The sequence below is a fragment of the Saimiri boliviensis genome, chromosome 17 (assembly GCF_048565385.1).
Source record: "Saimiri boliviensis isolate mSaiBol1 chromosome 17, mSaiBol1.pri, whole genome shotgun sequence".
In the NCBI taxonomy this organism is placed as follows: domain Eukaryota; kingdom Metazoa; phylum Chordata; class Mammalia; order Primates; family Cebidae; genus Saimiri; species Saimiri boliviensis.
In genome coordinates this window covers 40,592,939-40,618,035 of record NC_133465.1, presented here as the reverse complement: position 1 = coordinate 40,618,035, position 25,097 = coordinate 40,592,939, and the positions used below count along the sequence as shown (strand labels likewise).

The following is a 25,097-nucleotide window of genomic DNA, read 5'->3' as shown; positions in this document are numbered from 1 at the left end:
TCGTTTTGGGTATTGTATCTAAAAACGCATTGCCCTGGGGCGTGGTGGCTCACACCTACTAATCCCAGCACTTTGAAAGGCTGAGGTGGGTGGATCACTTGAGGCCAGGAGTTTGACAGCAGCCTGGCCAACATGACAAAACCCTGTCTCCACTAAAAATACAAAAATTAGCTGGGAGTGGTGGTGGGCACCTGTAGTCCCAGTTACTCAGGAAGCTGAGGCAGGAGAATCGCTTGAACCCAGGAGGCAGAAGTTGCAGTGAGCTCAGATCGCACCACTGCACTCCAGCCTGGGCGACAGAGTGAGACTCTATCTCAAAATAAAGAAATAAATAGTCATTGCCAAAATGAAGGTCACCTAGATTTTCTTTCGTGTTATCTTACAGAAATGTTATGGTTTTGTGTTTTACAATTAGCTCTTGATCCATTTTTAGTTAATTTTCATGAAAGATGTAAAGTCTATTATGTCTAGATTTTTTTTGCCGATGGATTATCACTCAGCCACCACACCCAGCACTGTCTGTTGAAGACTGTTCTTTCTCCGTGGAATTGCTTTTGCTTCTTTGTCAAAGATCTGATGACTATATTTGTATGAGTCTATTTCTGGGCTCTCTATTCTGTCTCATTGATCTACATGTCTATTCTTTAACCACGTTGTCTTGATTTCTGCAGCTTAATATATAATAAGTCTTGAAGCTGGGTAATGTCAGTTCTCCAACTTTATTTTCCTTCTTCAGGATTGAGTTAGCTGTTCTGGTTTTTTGCCTTTCCATATAAATTTTAGAATCATTTTGTTGATGTCACAAAATAGTTTTCTGAGATTTTGATCAGGATTGCAGTGAATCTACAGATCTAGTTGAGAAGAACTTATATCTTGACAATTTTGAATTAATCTAATCTGTAAACATGGAATACATCATTTTTTTTTTTTTATTGGCTCACTGCAACCTCTGCCTCCCAGGTTCAAGCGATCCTCATGCCTCAGCCTCCCAAGTAGCTGGAATTACAGGCATGAGCCACCACACCTGGCTAATTTTTGGATTTTTAGTTGAGACCGGGTTTTCCCATGTTGGCCAGGCTGGTCTCAAACTCTTAACCTCAGGAGATCTACCTGCCTGTCCTCCCAAAGTGCTGGGATTATAGGTGGGAGCCACTGTACCCAGCTAGAACATATTTTTCTAGATTTAGATTTTCTTTGGTTTCTTTGATCAGTTTTATAGTTTTTCTTACATAGCTCTTATACATACATATATATATAAAATACATATATATAAAAACATATATAATACATATATATAACATATATAATACATATAACATATATTTACATACACACACATATATATGTATATATAAATATATATATACATATATTTGTGTGTGTGTGTGTGTGTGTGTGTAGATGGGGTTTCACCATGTAGGCCAGGCTGGTCTTGAACTCCTGACCTCATGATCCACCCACCTTGGCTTCCCAAAGTGCTGGGATTACAGGTGTGAGCCACGGCGCCTGACCTGTGTGGAGTTTTTAAAGGTCTGAAAAAGCAATGTTGCAGCCTTCAGAGTAAGAGTGAGAGGGACAAATTATAAGACTAGAGAAGTAAACTGAGGCAGAAGGTCACAGTGGTCCAGAAAAATGCTTTGGCCTCCTCCTGAAGGCATGGGGAAGCCATCTCTTTTTGAGATGGAGTCTTGCCCTGTCACCCAGGTTGAAGTGCAATGGCTCCATCTCGGCCTACTGTAACCTCTGCCTCCTGGGTTCAAGTGATTCTCCTGCCTCCGCTTCCCAAGTAGCGGGAACTACAGGCGAACACCACCACACCCAGCTAATTTTTTGTATCTTTAGTAGAGACAGGGTTTCACCATGTTGGCCAGGCTGGTTTCGAACTCCTGATCTCGTGATTTGTCCGCCTTGGCCTCCCAAAGTGTTGGGATTACAGGTGTGAGCCTCCATGCCTGGCCTGGGGAAGCCATTTTTTTTTCTTTTCTTTTCTTTTTTTTTTTTTTTTGAGACGGAGTTTCGCTCTTGTTACCCAGGCTGGAGTGCAATGGCGCGATCTCGGCTCACCGCAACCTCCGCCTCCTGGGCTCAGGCAATTCTCCTGCCTCAGCCTCCTGAGTAGCTGGGATTACAGGCACGCACCACCATGCCCAGCTAATTTTTTGTATTTTTAGTAGAGATGGGGTTTCACTATGTTGACCAGGATGGGCTCGATCTATTGACCTCGTGATCCACCTGCCTCGGCCTCCCAAAGCGCTGGGATTACAAGCTTGAGCCACCGCGCCCGGCTGGGGAAGCCATTTTTAAGCCACAAGTCTTGGAATCATGATCAATCAAGAAGAAATCGATTTCTCACCCCTACTCCAGGCCACCCCCACGCAGCCATTGGACATTTTGTTTTTGTTTTTATTTTTGAGGCCGGGTCTTGCTCTGTTACCTACACTGGAGTGCAGTGGCATAACCTCGACTCACCACAACCGTCTCCTCCAGATTCAAGTGATTCTCCTGCCTCAGCCTCTCAAGTAGCTGGGATTATTGGCCCGCGCCACCATGTCCGGCTAATTTTTGTATTTTTAGTAGTGATGGGGTTTCACCATGTTGGCCAGGCTGGTCTCAAACTCCCAACCTCTGGTGACCCGCCTGTCTCAGCCTCCCAAAGTGCTGGGATTAGAGGTGTGAGCCACCATGCCCAGGCTTCATTGGACATTTTGTATTACTGGAATGAGTGTGAAGGGTGCTCTTAGCTTTAGAGATCTTGTCCCCCTGTGATCAGCAGCTGGCAGGAAAACAGAGAGGCCTGAGTCCCAGACTCTCTCATTTCCTTCTCATTCAAAGGGAGAAGGGAGGCAGGCAGGAGTTCCAGAGTGTGGAGAGGAGAGTAGCTGGGGAAGCTCTTAGGGTAGGGGAGACCCGAGTGGGAGGGAGGCTGTGCCTCTGTTGGTGGCATTCCTGCAGGCCTGGGAAGAGTGGAAACCCGCCCTTGCCGTGTCCCAGCAGAGCAGGGTGGTGGAGCTGGCCCCAACCCCACAGCCCCACCGCCTTCTGGCTTCTGCACTCCCGTGTTTGTCTTGGCTGAGAGCGGCACAGGGCGTTTTGAAGCTGATTCCATCAAGGCAAAGCTGGAGGAGTCAGGACATGGGATCACAGAGGAGGCAGCTGGAAGGGGCCTCAGATGGGGAAATAGAGGTGGTCCCAGAATGAGATGGTGGCAAATCGGGAGGAGAGCCCAGGGCTCTTGACTCCTTGCACAGTGCTCAAGCCAAGCACCATGGAGCTTCCCGAGTGGGCGAGGAGCCCGACACAGGCTCCGAATCCTCCAGGAAGACACTTGAATGCACAAAGGAGCCCAGAATTGTGCTGTGCTGTCACAGAAGTGCCTCCTCTTCTGCGTTCCTGACACACAGACTTCAGGACTCCAGCTTCCAGTGGCTCACTGCACCTGTAGACCACCCCTTGGCCCAGGGTCTCCAAGGAGGCTCAGCTGGCCCGGGATACTGGGCCATGCCCCACCCCTGCCGCCATCATCCTCAGATCTCCATTCAGGACTGCCCCCCGCCTCACCTCTCTGCTCAGCGAGGACCCTCCCATGTCCTGTTCCACACAGATGCCGATGGGTCACGTGTCTCACAGCTGAAGGCCTCCCCTGTCCGTCTCCACCATCTGCTGAGGCCCCATAATTATTCCAAGGCCCGGTGCAGCCTCACTCAGAGGGGAGAGTTCACGCAGTCCTGTAATGTAACCCAGGCCCGAGGCCGCGCGGGCAGGGGGTCCCCAGCTGGGTAATGAGCCGCTGGCTTTATTGAATTCTCTGGCTTGGGTCTGACTAATCACTGCCTTTAGTGGAGGCAGCCTGGGCTGCCGTCTGAGCACTCTGGCTGGGATGTCCTTCTTTCTCAGCACCCCAATTCCTGCCCCTCCTCCCCAAATATGTTTAAATGACCTGGATCACGGCAGGAGGCGTTCTGGGGGGCTGGTTTCCCTCCATCCATTTGGGAGAAAGTGTGGCTGGCTCAGGTCTGGGGCCCAAGCAGGGTAGCCCAGAATGAGCCGCTGGTGTGACTTTGCTGGGGCTACCCTGTGCAATGCCTGCAAGACCTGCACCTCGCACCCCCACCCCCACCCCATCTCCTAAACCTGCTGACGTCCCTGTCACCTCCCCTTTCCGGAGGCCTGGGCCCTGTGGAGGAAGGGCCTTGGCCAAGGAGATTTTGCTGTGGGCCAGGCCTTTCCAAGGAGAGGTGTAGGACACGCCTCCTCGCCTGAGATTCTGCTCAGGCTTGGGCCCCACCCATTGTCAAGGTCATGCACAGCCAGCCCCAGGCCTCTCCCCTCCTCTGCTCTCAGCACTGGGAGGACCCCCACCACTATTCACCGTTCTTGTTTCTGCGTGCCGGCTTTCTAGACTAGAGGGTACCCTCCCTGTGGACAAAGACGGTTGTTGGTTTCTTTCTCTCTTTTTTTGAAATGGAGTCTCTGCCGCCTAGGCTGGAGTACAGTTTTGGGATCTCAGCTCACTGCAACCTCCGCCTCCTGGGTTCAAGCGATTCTCCTCCCTCAGTCTCTCAAGTAGTTGGGGCTACAGGTGTGCACCACCACACCCAGCTATTTTTTTTTTTTTTTTCTTGAGATGGAATTTGGCTCTTGTTGCCCAGGCTGGAGTGCAGTGGTGCAATCTCGGCTCACTGCAACCTCCACCTCCCAGTTTCAAGTGATTCTCCTGCCTCAGCCTCCCAAGTAGCTGGGATTACAGGCATGTGCCACCACGCCCAGGTAGTTTTGTATTATTGGTAGAGACGGGGTTTCTCCATGTTGGTCAGGCTGGTCTTGAACTCCTGACCTCAAGTGATCTGCCTGCCTCAGCCTCCTAAAGTGCTGGGATTACAGGCATGAGCCACTGTGCCTGGCCGGTTGTTGGTTTCTATGTGCCCAGAACTTAGCATACGGTAGGTGCTCTAAAAAACGTTTGTGGAAAGAAATAGAGGGAGCAGGTGCAGTGTGAGGTAGGAAGTTGGGGTGTGCATAAGCCACGTGGCACCCAGGATACTCTTGTGGCATCTCTGTGCATCCCCATCGTGGCTGCTGGTGGCTGGCTGACTTGGGAAATGGCGTCAGCTGTGTGGTCCTGTCAAGACCCTAGCAGCTAGACGTCAGGGTGAACCTGAGGTAAAGGGTCACCTAGAGTGACCTGGTGTCCTCCTCCTAAGGCTCCTAAAGCAGATTGGAAGCCACCCTGGGGGTGTGAAGAGTACGTAGTTCTCCAGCCTGTGACAACGGCAGGGGTGGAGGGGCCCTTCCGAGATGAGAGCCGGCCCAGCCCCCTCTGACCTCTCACCCTGAGTGGCAGGAGAGCTGTGCCTGTTGTCCTTGGGGAAAGGGGAAAAGGAAGGCCATGCCCGAGGGCAGGCCAGGCCTCTGCTCAGGAGACCCAGCCCAGGCTCCCAGTGGCCCAAGTGGAGGAGGTTGGGAGGGGGGGCGGGCAGTGGGCGTGTGCCCACAAGGAAGAGTGTGAGGGACACAGTCAGACAGACACACCGAAGGGAGAGAGAGAAGGAGGCAGATCCGGAGCCAGCTCCAAGGGTCTCTGGGAGAGAGGGGCCCATAAGGAGGAGACTTCAAAGCACTCCCAGAACAGCTTAGAAACAAGCCAGTGGGGTGGGGTGGCCGGCGTGGGCTAGAGGAGGCTTTCTGGAGGGGCTGGAAGCTTGCACGGGGTGCGTGGAGGCGGGAGGAGGGCCCAGCCTAACCTCTCTGTGACTTGGTTTCCTCTCCCACACAAGGGAGCTCCCTCCTGGGGCTGCTGTGGGGTCAGCAGCGATGCACAGGTGAAAACGCATGTGTGGGCTGTGTGGGCTCCGGGCCCATCAGCTGTTATTTATTATTCTGAGCTGTGCTTTGGTGGGAGACTTGGAAGGGCTGGAAGGAGAGTCAGAGTGCTCTTGGCCCTGTTCTTCCCTGATGCTGCTTTCAGAGTTCTCAGAGTAGAATGTCCAGGAACCGGGCCCAGGAAGGCGAGGCCCGTGGCTCAAGGCAGGACCAGGCTGGGTGGGGGGCTTTCTCCATCAGCCCCAGGAGTGGGGGTGGGATGACCAAGCTTCCCCTGCCCTGACACGTGTCCCTTTCCTGATCTCTTCAGATCCCCGCCCCCACCACCTCTGCTGGGCGCCTCCCTCCTCCCACCTTTCTCTCTCCCACGCCCTCTAAAGGTCTCTTGGGAGGGCCCAGAAATCGACCTCTTCTCCTTGGATCCTTGTCCTGGCCTAATGGGGCTGTGACAGGTTTTCTAAGTCCTTCTTAGAAATGTGTCAGTGTCCATTTCCCTTTGTGATATCGAAGGAGGCTGCGCAAACCACGTTCATCCAAGGGCTGTGTGGAGGCCCCCGCGTGGAGCAGCTGGAACACGGGTTGATGAAATTACAGGGAATTCAAAGCAGCCGGCGTCGCCCGCTGTCTGGCTTCATTACCGGGACTGGCCTGGAAGGGAAGTTTATTCCAATAATTTAGAGGATTAGGATCTGACACCCTTCATTAGAGATTTGACATAAGCGGAAAAGACAGATCCTGCAGAATGGCCCGCCCGATGGGAAGGACCCAGCTCGGGCTGGGAGGAGGCAGCACCCGCCAGCCCACTGGGAGGAGGAAGGGTCTGGGCGTGGAAGTGAGGGCCCTGTGGCTGTTTTACAGTCCCGTGAGATGGCGAGCTGTGTTCCTGAAGGGGAAAGTGGGCTTGGGGAAAGGAGTGGCCGGGGCTCAGGCCTCAGTTTTCTTATCTGTAAAGTGAGATTGCCTTCGGGATCCCTTCTGCCTCTGATACGTGTGGGGCCACCTACTGTCCCCAGAACATAGCAGCTCCTCAGGCCCTGGTGGATTGGCCTCAGAAAGGCACCTCTCTTTAGGGGCTCTAGGTGCCTCCCTGCCGCACTCCCAGGATCGAGTGACCGACCTAAAAACACTCAGACTGCAGGCGGCTCGGTGGCATTTTAGGTACAATCTATTTGCTGCCAAACGGAGGAGAAATCGCCCCCAGCCCCTGGCAGCTTCTGGCTGTCTTCCCGGCCCCTCCACAGATATAGCCCCTGATGTTTCAAAAATTTCTTGTCCAGTCTGTAAAAACCAGAGTTTGGGCCGTGCCTTGACAGCAGTTCTGACAGATGGATGGGGGAGGGGTGGTTTTAAAAGGCCCCTGCCCACACCCAGCAAGCTGGTGTCCCTGTTTCCTGTACGGGGCGGGGTAGCTGTGTGTGACATGGGCAGCTCACTTAGCCTCTCTGTGCCTCCTTTCCTCGGATCTGAAATCCATGGAGCTGCAGCGTGTTGTGAGGATTAAATGAGATGATGCGTTCAGAGAACCGGCACGTGTGAGCAGCCCAGTGTCTCTGGCAGCCGGTGCCACCAGCACGGCTCACTTCGTGTGAGTCTGGGCAAGTTGCTCGCCCTCTTCGACCACAGACCTTCTCCTTGGGGAAGTGGGGGAGGCCAGACCAGGCTGGCGCTCACAAGGAGCCCACCGAAGAGCAGCCACCGTGGTCGTCAGCGAGGGCGGCTGGACTCGGGCACAATCCGGAGACACTGTGACCGCGGAGGTTTTTTTGGTGTGTCGATGGAGAAGGGAGGAATGTGATCCGTCCCAGCCGCCGGGGGAGCCGGAGCATATCTGGTATGTGTCTCTGGAATGATTTTGGGAAAATTCACTGAAGTTGGAACTTAAGACACAAACGGCCCGGGACACAGAGATACAGCCATGCGCACACCCCCCACAAATGGCCAGACCGGGGTGGGAGTCGGCTTACAGGGCACAGCGCGGCGCAGGCCCGCCCTGGAATGGCCGTGAACTTGTTGTTTTTCCACGTCATTTGCTCTCAAATGTGCTATCGAGCAGGGCGATGCTAACCCGGCGGCTGCAGGTCCCTCCTCGTAACAAGCGATTGTGTGTTCTTTAGAGGTGGCCAAAGGGGAGGAGGGGGCCCGGCTCCAAGGAGGTGGGGGAAAAAGAAACAAGCCCTCCTTTAGAGCGAGCTTGCGTATCCTGGAGCCAGCTCCCCGCAATGCACATGCCATTTCTGGCCCTTGAAGGGGTTAAAGGCCTCCTGGAGTCAAAAACAAGCAGGTGTCCCACCGTGCCAGATACGCTGCCTAAACTGCTTCCAGCTTTTTTTTTTCCCTTCTGCAATAAGTCTGTGATCAGCCACGGGACAGAGGCGCCAGCAGCCTGCCTGTGACAGGCATCAGGTTAGCTCGCTCCCACTCGGGTGGCGCGCCCAGGATATAAATCCGGGCTCGGGCCCCTGCTGCGGCTCCTCTCCCTGCACACTCAGGAGAGGGAGCTTCCTTCCAAAGACCTTTCTTTTATCTGAAGCCGTACAGCCCGGCAGGCTGCGCTGACTTGGTGGAGGCAGCCACGGCAGCAGCCTGAGCAGGAAGCCTGCTGGGGTGGGGAGGGCAGGTGTCTGCAGCCCCCGAGAAGAAGGCCTGGTGGGCCCCAGCCCCTGGCATCGTCGCAGGGGAGGTCTCTAGCCGCTGCAGACCGAGCCATGTGGGCCCTAAGGCGTCGCTGGTTCTGGTCTCGCTGGGAGCAGGTGGCAGCGCTGTTGCTGCTGCTGCTGCTGCTCGGGGTGCCCTCACGAGGCCTGGCGCTGCCACCCATCCGCTACTCCCACGCCGGCATCTGCCCCAACGACATGAATCCCAACCTCTGGGTGGACGCACAGAGCACCTGCAGGCGGGAGTGTGAGACGGACCAGGTGAGTGGGGGCCAGAGGCCAGAGATGGACCATGGGGGCCTGTGAGTGATGGGGATGGAAGGGGGGTGGGGACTGTGTGGAAGTGTGAGGCGGACCAGGTGAGTGAGGTCCAGAAGCCGGAGAATGAGGCGGACCAGGTGAGTGAGGTCCAGAAGCCGGAGGATGAGGCGGACCAGGTGAGTGGGGTCCAGAAGCCAGAGGATGAGGCGGACCAGGTAAGTGGGGTCCAGAAGCTGGAGGTTGAGGTGGACCAGGTGAGTAGGGTCCAGAAGCCGGAGGTTGAGGCGGACCAGGTGAGTGAGGTCCAGAAGGCAGAGGTTGAGGTGGACCAGGTGAGTGGGGTCCAGAAGCCCTAGATGAACCACATGAGCCTGTGATGGAGGTGGGAGCCGCAGGGTGGGGACTGGGCAGAAGTGCCCTGCAGGGCTCAGGAAGGTGAAGAAACTCAGGCCTCATCCACCTAGAGAGAAACAGGACACTATCCTGTCTGTTAACATGGAAGCCTGGAAGGAGAGGTGGAAGGAAGGAGAGGTGGGAGCGACGTCCCAGTTCATCAGGGCCTGGAGCCTGAGGATTCCTCCCATGTGTGCCGAGGGCTGCTGTGGACCAACACCGTGCCAGGCACATTGTGCGTATGGGGATGACATGTCAGCATGGTGGGCATCAGCAGCCCATTCCCAGGTGACTGAGTGAACACAGAGCCGGGCAGGGAGGGCACAGGTGCCACAACCAGTGAGGGAACAGTGGGCCCAGAACTCATGTCTAACAAAAAAGCTTTGATTACACCAGCCTCCAGGCCACCTCCCCAGGGGTTTGGACCCTGACCCTAAGAGGAGACCAGGCTGACGGCAGGCCAAGCAGGAACAGCTCTGAATGGATGCTCCGGTGTCCCAGGGAGGAAGGACACCAGGTTTTAGCCTCCCAGCTTCCTTGGTCCTGTTTCTGCTCTGTATCAGAGGGCACTGCAGCAGGGCAGGGCCAGCTCTCTTCTAGCTCCTGAGTCATTCCCAAGGGCCATTGCTGCCCACCCACTCTGGGGCAATAGGCTGTGGGACCTGCACCTGCTCCAGACAGCCACTTCCTGCCCAGCCTGCCAGCTCTGAGGGCAGCACAGAGTCTCCCAGGGCTCCAGGTCCAGGCTGGGCATCCTCAGGCAACATGAGAGATACTGGCCCCCATAGATGCCTGGTTACCCACAGGACAGCAGAGGGCTGCCCTGGAGAGTGGCCTCAACCTCACAGTGCCCAGGGGATAATTCTTAGGCCTCCCAGGACAGATGCTCCCAATGGGCAGTGGTGGTGCCAAGTGAAAAGAAGATAAGAAGTCGGGAGGAGTGGTGGCTGCTCCCGTCTGGCCAAGGTCATGCCATCAGTTGGCTACATTTGCAGGCACAGCCTGGCCTGATAAACAGGTAGGGCTTGGGGATGGTGAGACTCTGGTGGATTTTGTGGGTCTTGGGGAGAAGGCACCTGTGGAGGGCTAGGGATCCAGACAGCCCTTGGGGACATTCTGGCCCCCTTACACATAAGTGTTCTAAGGACCCTCTCTAGGTTTCTTGTGCTCGGAAGTGCTTTCCCTCTGGGGCCCAAGGACCCAGACTTTCATGGACCTCCCGTCTTATGGAATGGGATGAGGCTCAGGCCAAGCAGAAGGTTCTCCTGCTCCCACTCCCCCTCCTGCCCTCCATTCCCCACGGGGTCTCTCTCCCTTAGAGCTGCCCACCCCTGTCCCAAAGCCTCCCCTGGTGTGGCCTAGAAGCCTCTGCCAAACAAGGGCTGCAAAACAAAGTCTCCATTCTGAGCCGAAAGGGGTAGAACAGTAAACAAGTCAAGCCGGCAGGCTCCGTGCGGCCAGGGTGGGGGGATATTTTCCCCCTCTTAGCTGATGTGGAATGTCCAAGAGGCTGAAATAAAAGTTGGAATGACGAGAGGCCAACCCTGGTGGGGAGTAATTCACAGAGTTACTACCTGGCAGAGGATTAGGAGCATTGCCTGCCTGCCCAGTGGGTACGATGTGTTATTGTCGAAAACACCACGTGAAATCCTTGTTTGTGTCGGCTCCAGGAGCATGTTGCTAATTTCGAGGAATTAAACTAATGCTTTACGTGGCTCCACAGAAAATCAGAGGGGATTACGGCCTGGCAAGTCCTCGCTGACGGCCTTGCTGACCTTTGCCACACAAGGGGACTTTTTTTCTTGTTGCTCTCCCCGTGAAAGGTCCCACACGGAGCTGACTCCTGGGCCTGGCACAACCTGTGGCTCTGAGGCTCGGCGTGCTGCGTGTGTCACGCCTGCTCTGACTGTTGGCTGTGGGTCGGTCTGGGCCCTCTCACAGCCTCTGTTCTCTGTGCGTGTCTCGCTCCTTGAGGGGAGGAGAGCTGTGGATCACCTGGGACATCTGTCCCAGGGGCTTTGCCCTCTCAGCCTCTGGTGTGGCCTCTTCCAGTGGGCAGGGCATCCTCACTCCCATGGGAAAGAGACGAACGGCAGGCTTGCTTGTTCAAGCTAGACCTTATTTGCGCTATGTGATGCAGGAGAAGAAATGCCATTTCTCAATCCCTTCACTGGGGGCTTGGAGCCTTGTTCTGCCACTTCCCATCCTGTGAACTTGGCCATCACCTCTCTGAGTTTCTGCTGTCTCATCTGTAAAATGGCTGTAGGAAAACTTCCCCTCTTAGAGGCTGTGGCTAACCCCTCCCTTCCTACCCTGCTAGCTGTATGACCCTGGGAAAGTTACTTAGCCTCTCTGTGCCTCAGTCATCATCTGTAAAGTGGGTATAATGGCTATACTGACCTCTGGCTTGGGATGAGTATAGTCAGCTGACATGTCAAAGTTCTTACACGAGGACCTGGCACGTGGGAGATGCTACATATGCATTTGTTTTATTTTCCAATGTTTTGCTCCCACTAGATGGTGAGTACATGTTAGTTCTCCTCCCTACAAACCACAGGGTAGGATCGGGAGCCCCTCCTTTCCTCCTCCTTTCTGTTCAGATCCCCCTCTCTGGGTCTTTCAGGAGTGTGAGACCTATGAGAAGTGCTGCCCCAATGTGTGTGGGACCAAGAGCTGCGTGGCCGCCCGCTACATGGACGTGAAAGGGAAGAAGGGCCCGGTGGGCATGCCCAAGGAGGTCACGTGTGACCACTTCATGTGTCTGCAGCAGGGCTCCGAGTGTGACATCTGGGACGGCCAGCCTGTGTGTAAGTGCAAAGATCGCTGTGAGAAGGAGCCCAGCTTCACCTGCGCCTCGGATGGCCTCACCTATTATAACCGCTGCTTCATGGATGCCGAGGCCTGCTCCAAAGGCATCACGCTGGCCGTTGTCACCTGCCGCTATCACTTCACCTGGCCCAACACCAGCCCCCCACCGCCTGAGACCACCATGCACCCCACCACAGCCTCTCCAGAGACCCCTGGGCTGGACACGGTGGCCCCAGCCCTGCTCAACCATCCCGTGCACCAGTCGGTCACCGTGGGCGAGACGGTGAGCTTCCTCTGTGACGTGGTGGGCCGGCCCCGGCCAGAGATCACCTGGGAGAAGCAGCTGGAGGATCGGGAGAACGTGGTCATGTGGCCCAACCATGTGCGTGGCAACGTGGTGGTCACCAACATTGCCCAGCTGGTTATCTATAATGCCCAGCTGCAGGATGCTGGGATCTACACGTGCACAGCCCGGAACGCGGCCGGGGTCCTGAGGGCTGACTTCCCACTGTCGGTGGTCAGGGGAGATCAGGCTGTGGCCCCCTCCGAGAGCAGCCCCAATGGCACCGCTTTCCCGGTGGCTGAGTGCCTGAAGCCCCCTGACAGCGAGGACTGTGGTGAGGAGCAGACCCGCTGGCACTTCGATGCCCAGGCCAACACCTGCCTGACCTTCACCTTTGGCCACTGCCACCGCAACCTCAACCACTTTGAGACCTATGAGGCCTGCATGTTGGCCTGCATGAGTGGGCCGCTGGCCACGTGCAGCCTGCCTGCCCTGCAGGGGCCCTGCAAAGCCTATGCGCCCCGCTGGGCTTACAACAGCCAGACGGGCCAGTGCCAGTCCTTTGTCTACGGTGGCTGTGAGGGCAACGGCAACAACTTTGAGAGCCGTGAGGCCTGCGAGGAGTCGTGCCCCTTCCCCAGGGGGAACCAGCGCTGTCGGGCCTGCAAACCTCGGCAGAAGCTTGTTACCAGCTTCTGTCGCAGCGACTTTGTCATCCTGGGCCGAGTGTCTGAGCTGAGTGAGGAGCCTGACTCAGGCCGCGCTCTGGTGACTGTGGATGATGTCCTAAAGGATGAGAAGATGGGCCTCAAGTTCCTGGGCCAGGAGTCGTTGGAGGTCACTCTGCTCCACGTGGACTGGGCCTGCCCCTGCCCCAACATGACCGTGAGCGAGACGCCGCTCATCATCATGGGGGAGGTGGACGGCGGCATGGCCGTGCTGCGTCCTGATAGCTTTGTGGGTGCCTCGAGCGCCCGCCGGGTCAGGAAGCTCCGTGAGGTCATGTACAAGAAGACCTGTGACGTCCTCAAGGAGTTTCTGGGCTTGCACTGAAGTCCCCCACCCGCTCCCGGCCCCCTCCCTGGCCTTCTTCCACTCACTCACCCCAATACACCTCAGCAAACTAGGCAAGGTCATATTAGACAGTCTTGGGCCAGCAGGGACATCAACAGATGTGCCAGAAAAAAAGCCACCAGAGGGTCTCAGATCATCTTTGATTCTTTGGGTTCAATAAGGGGTTCATATCTTTTTTAGCTGTGGGAAACAAAAGGAGATGAGGGTATGCATGGAAGTTATTCCTGACCACCAGCCTGCTCAGACGCTCTCCTCCCTTCACTGGCCCGCGCCCCGGGCTCTCTCAGCCACCCTTTCTCAGCCAGTCTCCCAGCAAGGGTTTAAGAGATGGCTGCTGAATGCTGATCACAGGAGCAGTTGAATGGATTGGCTTGTAAAGGGGGCAGGTGGGGAGAGATAGGAGGGTCCAGGGACTCATGGGACTCCTTTCCTACAGCCTCCTGGATCGCTGTGAGCAGAGGCCACTTGGGGTTACGGGCATGGGTAGTGGCAAGCTGGAGGCAGAGTCCAGCCCAGCACACGACTTGCTCTGAGTGGGAGCTGCTGAGACAGGTGCCTTTGTGCGGTGGTCGGTCTGCTCTCGGGTCACCACGGCTCCAGTAGAATACAGATTTCTTCTCCTTGGCTGGCCTGGTTTGTCGATCTAGTTCAGTTCAACTCAGTGGACATTCTCTGAATGCTTACCGGGTGCCAGGACCACAGAGGGATGTTAGTCACTGCCCAGCTCTTAGCGCCCGAACACAGATGTCCTCATCCCAGGACCCCCAGAAGCACCCCCCCGTCCGGCGTTTCTGTCTGATGGATGGTGTGCTTTCATATGCCACTGGATTCCTGGACATAAAGCAGACAAAAGCCCCAGGGTCTGTTTGGTAGCAGGAGAAAGAAAGGAAGAGGAAAAAGCAGGCGGGGAAGCAGGTAGTACAGGACAGAGAAAGGAGGGAGGTGGCTGGAGAACGACGAGGAACGTTGCTCGATGCTCCCATCTGGTGGTGGCCTTGGGAGCCTGCGGGAAACTGGAGGGAGGCTCTCTGCGAGGCCTGGGCAAAGGAGGTGGCAGCTCTTTGGTGATGTTTTTGTGTGTTTCCAGACTTCCTGTGTGGGCCTGGCCATCCCACCACTAGAGAGAGGATTGGGGAACCCCACTGAAGCTTTGCATCTTGCTCCACTCCCTCCTCTGCCTTATTCTGTCCCTGCCCCTCCGAGCTGAAGAAGGTCCTTGTGAGGCGCCCTCATTTCTTCATCAAATATACTCGGAGAAGATACCAATTAAAAGCTCATAGTATCAACAGCCCTTCTTGTGTGATTTGTTTGGGTTATGATGGGGGACGGAGGGAGGTGGGTAGTGTCATTTGCTGTGGTGACCTTACGAGAGGGAAGTCTGGCCATGGGAGCATCTTTGAGGGATGGAGAGATGCTGGTCATATTCGAGCTCCCTTTGCAGCTCCAAGGCCCCTTAACTGATGCTCAGCTCAGCTCAGCTCTGCGAGTTAATCTGAGATCAGAGAGGTGAGGTGACTTGCCAAGAGCATAAAGGCAGGAAGGGGTGGGGCCCGGGCCAGGTGACCTGTATCCTGCTCTTACCCCAGCATGACAGCACAGTGGGTCAGGTGCAGTGTCCAGACCCTGCCACCAGTGATGTCAAGTTCAGAGGCGAGAAGGTGGAGGAGATGGGAATGGAGCAGGCAGGGGCAGCTGCCAGCTGTGAGTTGCTAGGGGACCTCTAGGTGAGGCCTGGTCCCAGGAAGACTGCATCAAAGCCCTATGCTCAGGGCATGGGGCTCGGTTCCTAGAATGGAGACAGCAGGGCCTTTGGCCCCAGGGAGGAGCACAGCGGCTCCCCAGCTCTGGAGACGTGTTCAGGAGCCCTGCAGCCATGGCACACCCCACAGCCTGTTTGTCCCCAAGAGATACCACCCCCCTGCACACTTGCCTGTGTTTTCCTGGGCCCCAACCCAAATAAAGAATCCAGGCCCGGCCCAGCCTGGCCCAGCCCATCTCATCTGCATTACGAATTCGAGGAGGAGGTCAGGAAGAACAGAGGCGGAGGATCGAGGGTTTCTCAAGTTGCCATTGGGAAAACGCTGAGCATGAAACTTGACCACAAAGGTGGTGTGGGCAGCAGCCACGGGCCCCATCCTGCCTGGGTTAGGGAACCAGGGAGGGTGAGGATGGTCTCACTCTGCCCTCAGAGGCCCAGGGACATTCTGTGCACCTGCTTCTATCCAGAGTTCTAGTGCATTCATGCAAGCTGTGGGGGCAAGTGTCCACGTGCCAGCACCTGTCACCTCCCTTTTCACCCCCATTTGCATAGACAGGGGACCTGAGCCCTGCGGCTGGGCTGGGACAGCAGGGGCCCCGGTTGCACTTCTGCTTCCCCGGTGAAGGTATAAGGTTCAGAAAAATCCCATCTCGGGGCTCCCTCTCACCAGACCACTGCCCACCCACAGCCCCAGACCTGGGTCCCCGTCACGCTCCAGTCGCACCTGGCAGAGCGAGAAAACTCAGCCCATGAAGTCAGACTTGCTGAGGTCTGAATCAGCTCTGCGCTTACCTGGGATCTCTCTGAGTCTCGGTTTCCTCATCTGTAAAACAGAGGGTAGTAAGATCACTCTACAAGAGACTCGGGGCTGGGCGCAGTGACTCACACCTGTAATCCCAGCACTTTGGGAGGCCGTGGTGGGTGGATCACAAGGTCAGGAGTTGGAGACCAGCCTGGCTAACATGACGAAAACCCGTCTCTACTAAAAACACAAAAAAATTAGCTGGCCATGGTGGCGCATGCCTGTAGTCCCATCTACTCGGGAGGCTGAGGCAGGAGAATCGTTGGAACTGGGGAGGCGGAGGTTGCAGTGAGCTGAGATCACTCTAACCTGGGTGACAGAGTGAGACCCCATCTAAAAACAAAACAAAAAACCAACAGAAGAGACTCAGGTAGCCGGGCGCGGTGGTTCAAGCCTGTAATCCCAGCACGTTGGGAGGCTGAGGCGGGTGGATCACGAGGTCAAGCGATCGAGACCATCCTGGTCAACATGGTGAAACCCCGTCTCTACTAAAGATACAAAAAAATTAGCTGGGCATGGTGGCGCGTGCCTGTAATCCCAGCTACTCAGGAGGCTGAGGCAGGAGAATTGCTTGAACCCAGGAGGCGGAGGTTGCGGTGAGCCGAGATCGTGCCATTGCACTCCAGCCTGGGTAACAAGAGCGAAACTCTGTCTCAAAAAAAAAAAAAAAAAAAAAGAAGAAGAGACTCAGGAGCTGGGCCCTATTAACCGGAAAGCCCAGGAGGATGGCCTGGCGCAGAGCGGCTGCCCCGTGCCCCCTCCCACCCTCAGCAGCTCTCTGCTCAGAACAAATCCCGGAACGGAGAGCCCTCCCCTTGTGTTTCCGGGTCTTGGGCTTTGCAGCTTCCAGTGTTTTATCCTGTTGCTCACAGAGGATGCCCAAACTGAGCACCCACTATAGGCTGATTTGCGGTTCCGAAAATATGGGCACTTAGAGAACGGGTAGTTTGGAACCTATTCTAACTTCTGACCTACGACCTGGCATTCATTTTCTATCCTTGATACCAAGCCGGAGTCCCTGTGTCTGTGTCCCTGGGCCTCATACAAAGCCCAGCACCTAGCAGGTAAAGGGTGGATGGAGCTCCCCTGGCCTGGTTGCCTGCCAGTCTGGGGCGGTTGCTCTGCTCAGTCAGATTGAGGAGTTTGGGCCCCAGCCTAGGTCCCGGGACATAACAACACTGAGGCCCCTTTAGCCAGGCTAGTCTCCCCTATCTCCTGTCTGCCCCGGACACCCACTCCTCACCTCCCTGCACCCACTTGGCTCGCTCCTTTCTGCTCTGTCTCTCAGTTTGTCTCTTCAGAGGCCTATTCCAGAGCGGCCCGTCTCCAGGCCAGCCTCCAGGGCCTCTGGGGCAGGGCAGCTTGGCTTCTTCCACCCTCCGCCTCCCCCAGCACCTCCAGCCTGCTAGGACACTCTGCTCCTTTGTCTAGCCAGCTGCTCCGTCGTCTGATGTCACCCCCCGGACAGTGGGGCTGGAGAGCTGGGATGGGGTGGACCCTGACCAGGAAGGGGGACAATAAGTCCACAGCCTCGGGTGATTGCCTGGGGCCGTGGGGAACTCTCTCTGTCCCGTTGTCCTTTTGTAAAAACTGCAGCATGCGTGAGCGCTTCCTCTGTGACAGGTACTGGACGCCAGTTCTTATAAGCTCCACTGCAGCTGGAGGAGACAAGGCTATTCGGTGGGTAGAAAAACTAAGGCTAGAAGGGATAAGAAACTTGACGCAAATAGGGTGGGTGACAGAGCCAAGACTTGAATCTGCCAGTCTGACTTCAGAGCGTTTTTGTTTTGTTTTGTTTTGTTTTTCTGAGACAGAGTCTTATTCTGTTGCCCAGGCTGGAGTGCAGTGGCACCATCTTGGCTCACTGTAACCTCCGCCTCCCGGGTTCAAGTGATTCTTGTCCCTCAGCCTCCCTGAGTAGCTGGGATTACAGGTACCTGCCACCATGCGAGGCTAATTTTTATATTTTTAGTAGAGACAGAGTTTCACCATGTTGGCCAGGCTGGTTTTGAACTCCTGACCTCAGGTGATCCGCCTGCCTCGGCCTCCTAAAGTGCTGGGATTAAAGGCGTGAGGCATGGCACCTGGCCCAGAGTTCTTCATGCTCATATTATGTTGTTTCTCCTGGTGTGCAATACACACACACACACACACACACACACACACACACACACACACACACATCCTGCTCTGGGCTGAGCAGTGAGGAGTCCCGTCAGGACTCTGAATGTCTCCGAAGAGCCTGCCACCCACCAGCACACACACCACCCAGGGCTGTTTACGACCTCACCGTGTGACAAGTATTTCTATCACACACACAAGCAGTCCTGGCCTAGATTCATCGCCTTCTGCCTACTCATCCTTCAAGACTCAGCTCCTTGGGGAGGCTCTGCTGTCCCCCAGGCCGCATGAGCTCCTCCCTGAGTCCCTCTCCCTCTGGACTTTTGCTGATCCAGATCAGAATCGTTGCCTAGAGCCTCCAGGAGGCGGTGGGCCCAGCTCCCAGAGCTCAGGAGGCTGAGACAGGAGATCACTTGCTTGGTGAACAGAGGGTCCTGGGACTGGGAGCCACTGAACAATCACAAACCCGGAAGGGGCCTCTCTGGGGTCCTCCCTCTTTTTCCCACCTCCACCTCCTGTTACCTCCTCCTCCTCCTCCTCCTCCTCCTCCTCCTCCTCCTCCTCTTCCACCCACCTCTTGAGGAGTCTGAAGCCTCCCTCCTACTCTAGGGAATGTGTGATTAATGCAGGCAGGATGGGATTCCTGGGTCCTATTCTTAGCTGTGGCCTCATTCTGGTATGTGCCCTGAGGTCAGGTGACACTCCTCTCTCAGGCTGTGTCAGGAGGCAGGAAGTGTAAACCTCCAGCTGGCATCTCCTGAGGCAAAGGGCAGGGTGGGCAGGTGGGCAAGCCCCTCACCTCTCTCCTTACCTGCCTCCCAGGCTCTTGAGGCCCTTGGCACTTCCATTTCAGGATCACGCTGGAGTCCCTGTGGCCCCACCCCAAATTATCCTGGGGCACAGAACTTCGCTGGGTCTCCAGTGATACTCTGGCCGCCCTCAACCCCACTCAGATGAGGGGAAGCAGAACTCAGCCCAACATGGACTGGCCTCTCCCGGAGGTGTCTGGGGCCTCTTCCCAGGTATCTGTCAGGGACGAAGCGGGTACTTGCATACTTTCGGCCCTTTTCAGGTCTTGAGGACACTGCCAGAGACCTGATGGGCCCAAAAGCATGCCTGGCTAATTTTCATATTTGTAGTAGAGACAGGGTTTTGCCATGTTGGTCAGGCTGGTTTTGAACTCCTGATCTCAGATGATCCACCTGCCTTGGCCTCCCGAAGTGCTGAGATTACAGGCGTGAGCCACTGTGCCCAGCCAGGCTTATAAACGGCCAGGCTTATACATCGTCATGCAAAGGAAGTTCTTGATGGCCTCCCTCAATACCCCAGATTTCCCAGTGAGGGACACAAAAAAGTGCACACACACACACCCCCAGCACCAGCAATCATGACACGCAGGTGAAGATGAGTTCTCCGGACTTTTAGCTGAATATGGTAGGGGGTTGCTGCTAGGAAGGAGACAGTGGGAACTGGAGGCTAAGCCTCCCATGGCACAGCACAGTACCCGTGATGGCTGCTGCCTCCCAGGAATCAGTCTGCCACCAGGCCAGTTATTCAGCAGCTCTTCAGAGACACCTATGCTGCAGCTGTCGTCTTGTTTCTTGCACGGAAGTGCTGACTAAAAGTCTAATAATTTCATTAGTGGCACTGCATATGCATTTAAAAAGAGGGCCCGGGGACATGTTCCGCAGGATGGGGTTGTGAAAGACATCAGGAACCGGGCCCACTTTAAGAGATACACATGAAATTGACAAGATGACCAGAGGGTAAAACAGATTACCATGCTTGGAAATGCTTGGTGATATAGGATAAAAACAGGTACAACATGCTCAAATACAGGAAAAGTCCTGTAACTCGCAGAGATAGCATTTGTCGGATTACTTATGCTCATGTAGAAGGGGATGTGATCGTCTGCAGCATATGTGCACGAACTGCCAAAATGCAGCGTGAAGGTTGGCCTGACGGATGATGCTGCCTCATGTTGTAACAGCCTGGGCTGGCCTGCAGGCTTCTCAATAGGTTTGGCCTGGACGAGATCTATGATGGCCAAGTGGAGGTGACTAGAGATGAATTACAATGTGGAAACCACTGATGGTCAGCCCAGGGCCTTCACCTGCTATTTGGACGCAGCTTGTCTGTCTCTCACAGTACCAAACAATTCCCTGCTTATGATTCTGAAGGCAAGTAATTTAATGCGGAAGTGCATCAGAAGGACTTTACGGGTCAGAATGTTGCAGATTGCACGCATTACTTAACGGAAGAAAATCAAGATACTTACGAGAAACAGTTCTCTCAATACATAAAGAACAGCGTCACTCCAGACATGGTGGAAGAGATGTGGAAGGAAGCTCAGGCTGCTACACAAGAGAATCTAGTTGGGTTAGTCTATTCTTGCACTGCTATAAAGAAATGCCTGAGACTGTGTAATTTATGAAGAAAAGAGATTTAATTGGCAGGTTATGCAGGAAGTATAGCAGCTTTTACTTCTAGGGAGGCCTCAGGAAACTTACAATCATGGCAGAAGGCAAAGGGGAAGCAGGCATGTCTTACATGGCCGGAGCAGGAGGAAGGAGTCGGGAGGAAATGCTACAAACTTTTAAACAACCAGAGCTCACAGTAACTCTCTCACTCACTACCACGAGAACAGCACCAGAGGGGATGGTGCTAAACCCTTCATGAGAAACCACCCCCGTGATCCAGTCACCTCTTACCAGGCCTCACCTTCAACACTGGGGATTACAATTTGACATGAGTTTTAGTGGGGACACAGATCCAAACCATATCACCAGTCTATGAGAAGAAGCCCAAGAAAGAAGCTAAAAAGAAGAGATGTCTCTTGCCCAGAAGAAAGATCGGGTAGCTCAAAAGGCTAGCTTCTTTTCTCTGAGCTCTCCCTCAGAAGAGTAGAAGGGCAGGCTGCTGAGGGCGAAACCAAATGACAATTATCTCTCTCTCTCTCTCTCTTTTTTTTTTTTTTTTTAGATAGAATCTTGCTCTGCCACCCAGGCTGGAATGCAGTGACATGATCTTGGCTTGCTGCAACCTCCGCCTCCAGGGTTCAAGCAATTCTCCTGCCTCAGTCTCCCAGTAGCTGGGATTACAGGCACACGCCACTACACCCAGCTAATTTTTGTATATTTTGTAGAGACAGGGTTTCACCATGTTGCCCAGGATGGTCTCGAACACCTGGCATCAGGTGATCCACCTGCCTCGGCCTCCCAAAGTGCTGGGATTACAGGCGTGAGATACAGTGCCTGACCCAGACAACAATTTTTTTTTTTTTTTTTTTTTTTGAGATAGAGTCTTGCTCTGTCACCCAGGCTGGAGTGCAGTGGCACAATCTCAGCTCACTGCAACTTCTGCCTCCTGAGTTCTAGCGATTCTTCTGCCTCAGCCTCCTGAGTAGCTGGGATTATAGGTGTGTGCCATCATGCCCAGCTAATTTTTGTATTTTTAGTAGAGACAGGGTGTCACCATATTGTCCAGGCTAGTCACGAACTCCTGACCTCATGATTCCCCCTCCTCGGCCTCCCAAAGTGCCATACCCGGCCCGGACAACAATTTTATATGAGAATTTTTCAGATAAAGATAATCAACATATTAAGCAAATAACTAACTAAATAAATAAATAAATAAGGCACCAGATATTTTAGGCCTCAAGGTCTCCAAATCTCCTTGCTGTTCAGGGTAGATGGCAGTGAGAAAAAGTCACAGTCATGGCAGAGTATGGGCTCAAATACTGGTTTTGTGACTTTGATAGTTAACTTCTCTGCACCTTAGTATTATTATCTATATGGAGGAATAATAATGGCAGCCATAGTGCCCATCCAGGGGTAGTCAGTCCTGGGCCTCATTGCTTCAGCTTGTTGGGGATAAGCGCTGTCGCATGTCCCTGCCTATGACTGGAGCAAGAACCAAGAGTGGAGAACAGACTCCGCTCCCTGCAGCCGGACTTGAAGAACAGAGGGAGACAGATGCAGTCTCCTTTGCTGGCCAGGGAAGAGGCCAGGAGGAGGGCAGCCGGAGAAGAGACGGGGAGAGGAGGAGGGAGGGGGCAAGAAGAAAAAGAAGGGGAGGGGGAGACGCGCACTCGCGGTTGCGCAGCTGGTGGCCCAGGAAACAGAGGGTAGTAATTTGGTTAGAGATGGGGAACCTCTGAGACCTCCGTGGAGGCCCTGAGAACATTTCTCCACCCTTCATTCCTGGCCCCAATACCTTGGGGCACAGAACTAAGCTCTCACTGACCCCTTATTTCAAATGCTACTCTCCATCTCCGTGTACCTAAGGGAAACAGCCTTAGGACCCTGGTATAATCAGTAACAGACTCAGAGCAATCTTCACAATCATTACAACCAGCAATTTTACCCTGTGACCCGAATAAGAGCTGAAGCTGGTATTTATGGATGACTAGAACACACAGGGTAACTCATCCCTGTGCTCATGGAAGGCGGGCACCCTTTACCAAGTAGATATCCTGTTGGCAGGGTTAATAATTTCCATTACTAAGAGCTTACAGCACTTAATATGTGTTCAATACGAATTACCTCATTAAATATTTACAACCCTGTGATGTGTATATTATTCACCTCCATTTAATAGTCTGTCCATTTTAGAGGTAATGAAACTGAGGCTCAGGGAGATTGAATCATTTTCCCCAAGTCCCTGGCAAGCAGGGAAGCAAACCTAGGTGTGTCTACATGACTCCAGAGGCCACGTACTTAACCGCATGTGTGATGTTTTCCACCACAGATTCAAGAACAGTCAAGTCTGGTTTTGTCTCATTTTTGCGTCCTCCCTTCTCCCTGCTAATATACCAGGAAGTGTTACTTCCTAGGATTCCATGAAAAGGCACGTTTATGGCCAGCTGACCTCCTCTAAGTAGGCCGAGCACACACCCTTGAGGCTAAGCCATGGGGGCAGTGGGGAGGATTCGAGCCCTTGCTCACCAAAGAGTAAAGAGAGTTCAAGTTATTCTATGCAGGGCAGATGATTATGCCAAATGCTTTATTTATTTTACATACTCATCACACCAGCCCCAACAAGTATCATGTGGAACCCTTTTACAGATATGACATCTGAGGTGGAATCCTTTTAACAGTGCGCTGCTATTTAAGGTTGAGTTTGGGATCTGATTCAAAGTCTGATCCCAGACCAAGGCATGATGGCTCATGCCTGTAATCCCAGCACTTTGGGAGGCCAAGGCAGGTGGCTCACCTGAGACCTGGAGTTCGAAACCAGCCTGGCCAACATAGTGAAAACCCATCTCTACTAAGAATACAAAAAAATAAGCTGGGCGTGGTGGTGGGCACCTGTAATTCCAGTTACTCAGGAGGCTGAGGTAGGAAAACCCCTTGATCCCAGGAAGCAGAGGTTGTAGCGCGATCTGATATCATGCCACTGTACTCCAGCCTGGGTGACAGAGCAAGAGTCCACCTCAAAACAGAAGAAAAAGAAAAAAAAAAGTCTGACCCCAAGCCCGTGTTCTTTCTCATAGAGGATCACTAGGAATAATGTTATTTGGAGGCTGAATGAAGCTCCCTACACCACTCCACAGCATTCTTACGCTGCAGGGAAAACTGTGGTTCCTAAATATGTGTCCCTGCTGGTGAAGTGGGTGTGAGACATGGATCAGATGCTGGTACCTTCTGCGCCAAAGCAGGATCCATGCTCTGTACAGCGCAGTGATGCTCTCCCAGCAGTCCCAGGTCACATGAAGGAGCTTGGCCCACTCGTGCTGGTATTTTCAGTGGATGACAGCGCGCTCAGGCGCAAACAGAAATTAGGGGAGCCGGGGGAAGGGCATTGCCCAGGGAAGTGGCCCACGAGAAAAGTTATTTGGGAATGTTAATTTCTGGCTGAAATTTATACAAAGCTTTCCCTTCAAAGCCTCATTCTTTGATGTATGTCCAAACTGGAAGATATTGCAAGCGCCCCAAAAACCCTACCGGAAAAGGAAACTGCTGAGCTCCACAGACTTGTAACCGTGGCCAGGGATAGGGTGTGGTGATGGGAGCGGCACCTGGGAGCGACCTGGGGGTGTCTGAGTTTGTGCAATGAACATGCACTTTCCACCAACACCGACTTCTGGACGGGTGGTACCCGCTGTGAGCCCTGACATCACAAAACCAAAAGAGGTTTTGTCACTGAAGGCAGGAAAACAAATGAGATGACCCCTAGAGGGAGCTTCTAGCCTGAGGAGGTTTCTAGATCAAGCCTTAAACCGAAACTGTCTTGAAAGGAAGGAATTCGACCTCCTTCTGACACAGTCTGCTGACCCTCTCACCCCCACCTCTTCTTTCCTTGGACTTCTTACCTGTCCTCCCCATGTCACTCCTGGGTTTGACACATAAAGACATTTCAAACTATTTCTCTTTCATAATGTTTCTGTACAAAGCTTGAAACAGTGAAAAAATAAGTTAAAATGTTCAAATTCAAAGGCAGCTTCTCCCAGGAGAGATGAGCTGGCAGCAGAGCTTCTATTTCTGATTTCCTCTGCCTTTTTTCCCCAAGGGTTAGCAAGCACACATTCTTCTTACTGTGGATACATCTGATGAAGAACACACACACACACACACACACACACACACACACACACACACAAAACCCAACCAAGACCAAGGTTTTCCTCTCAACTGCCTGTTCCTCTGCTGGAGCTGGGAATTTGAGGGAGCCCAGGCTTCCCCAGGTACTTCCAGTGGACATTCTACCCATTCTTCATAGCTTGATATCTCCTCCTAGACCTAGAACCCTTAGATAGGCACACTGTCTTCCTTTTTTTGTTCATATCTATACAGTTTCCTGTGTATTATGATTGTTTCCGCCTGGGCATCATCCTTTGCTAGAGTATAAGCTCCTTTGAGGTTCTGAAGGATTGTATAGATCACCACCAGTTCCTAACCCAGGAGATGCTGAATGAATGTGTTGAGTGGATGAATACAGGAGCTGTTTTTAATCATATCTCACCGCGTTTAAGAAAGAATTTAGGGACAAGAATGGAATCTGAGCCTAGGGCAGCCACCTGAGTCAACATCACCCTTTTGCTATCGCAAGTACCAGTAAACCTCAGGCCCAAAGACTTCAGTATGTCAAGTGCCTATAGTTGCTTCTCAAATAATCTAATCA

At 53.8% G+C, this 25,097-nt stretch overlaps 1 protein-coding gene across 2 annotated transcripts; it reads left to right on the top strand.

The window, feature by feature from the left end:
• The first annotated feature begins 7,197 nt into the window (after positions 1–7,197).
• Positions 7,198–14,584, top strand: WFIKKN2 (WAP, follistatin/kazal, immunoglobulin, kunitz and netrin domain containing 2). 2 transcript variants are annotated; one of them, XM_010341907.3, is made up of 2 exons: positions 7,198–7,651; positions 11,752–14,584. In XM_010341907.3, the coding sequence occupies exon 2, from the start codon at positions 11,821–11,823 to the stop codon at positions 13,270–13,272; it is 1,452 nt and encodes a 483-aa protein (XP_010340209.2). In that variant the 5' UTR covers positions 7,198–7,651; positions 11,752–11,820; the 3' UTR covers positions 13,273–14,584. The 2 variants fall into 2 exon arrangements, with proteins under 2 accessions (XP_010340209.2, XP_003931360.2); XM_003931311.4 differs by having other exon boundaries at positions 7,213–8,735.
• The last annotated feature ends 10,513 nt before the right edge of the window (positions 14,585–25,097 follow it).

Coding starts and splice junctions, on each gene's coding strand:
- WFIKKN2 (XM_003931311.4), top strand. CDS start 8,526: ATGTGGGCCCTAAGGCGTCGCTGGTTCTGGTCTCGCTGGGAGCAGGTG. Junction 8,736..11,751: donor GGGAGTGTGAGACGGACCAG/GTGAGTGGGGGC, acceptor TGGGTCTTTCAG/GAGTGTGAGACCTATGAGAA.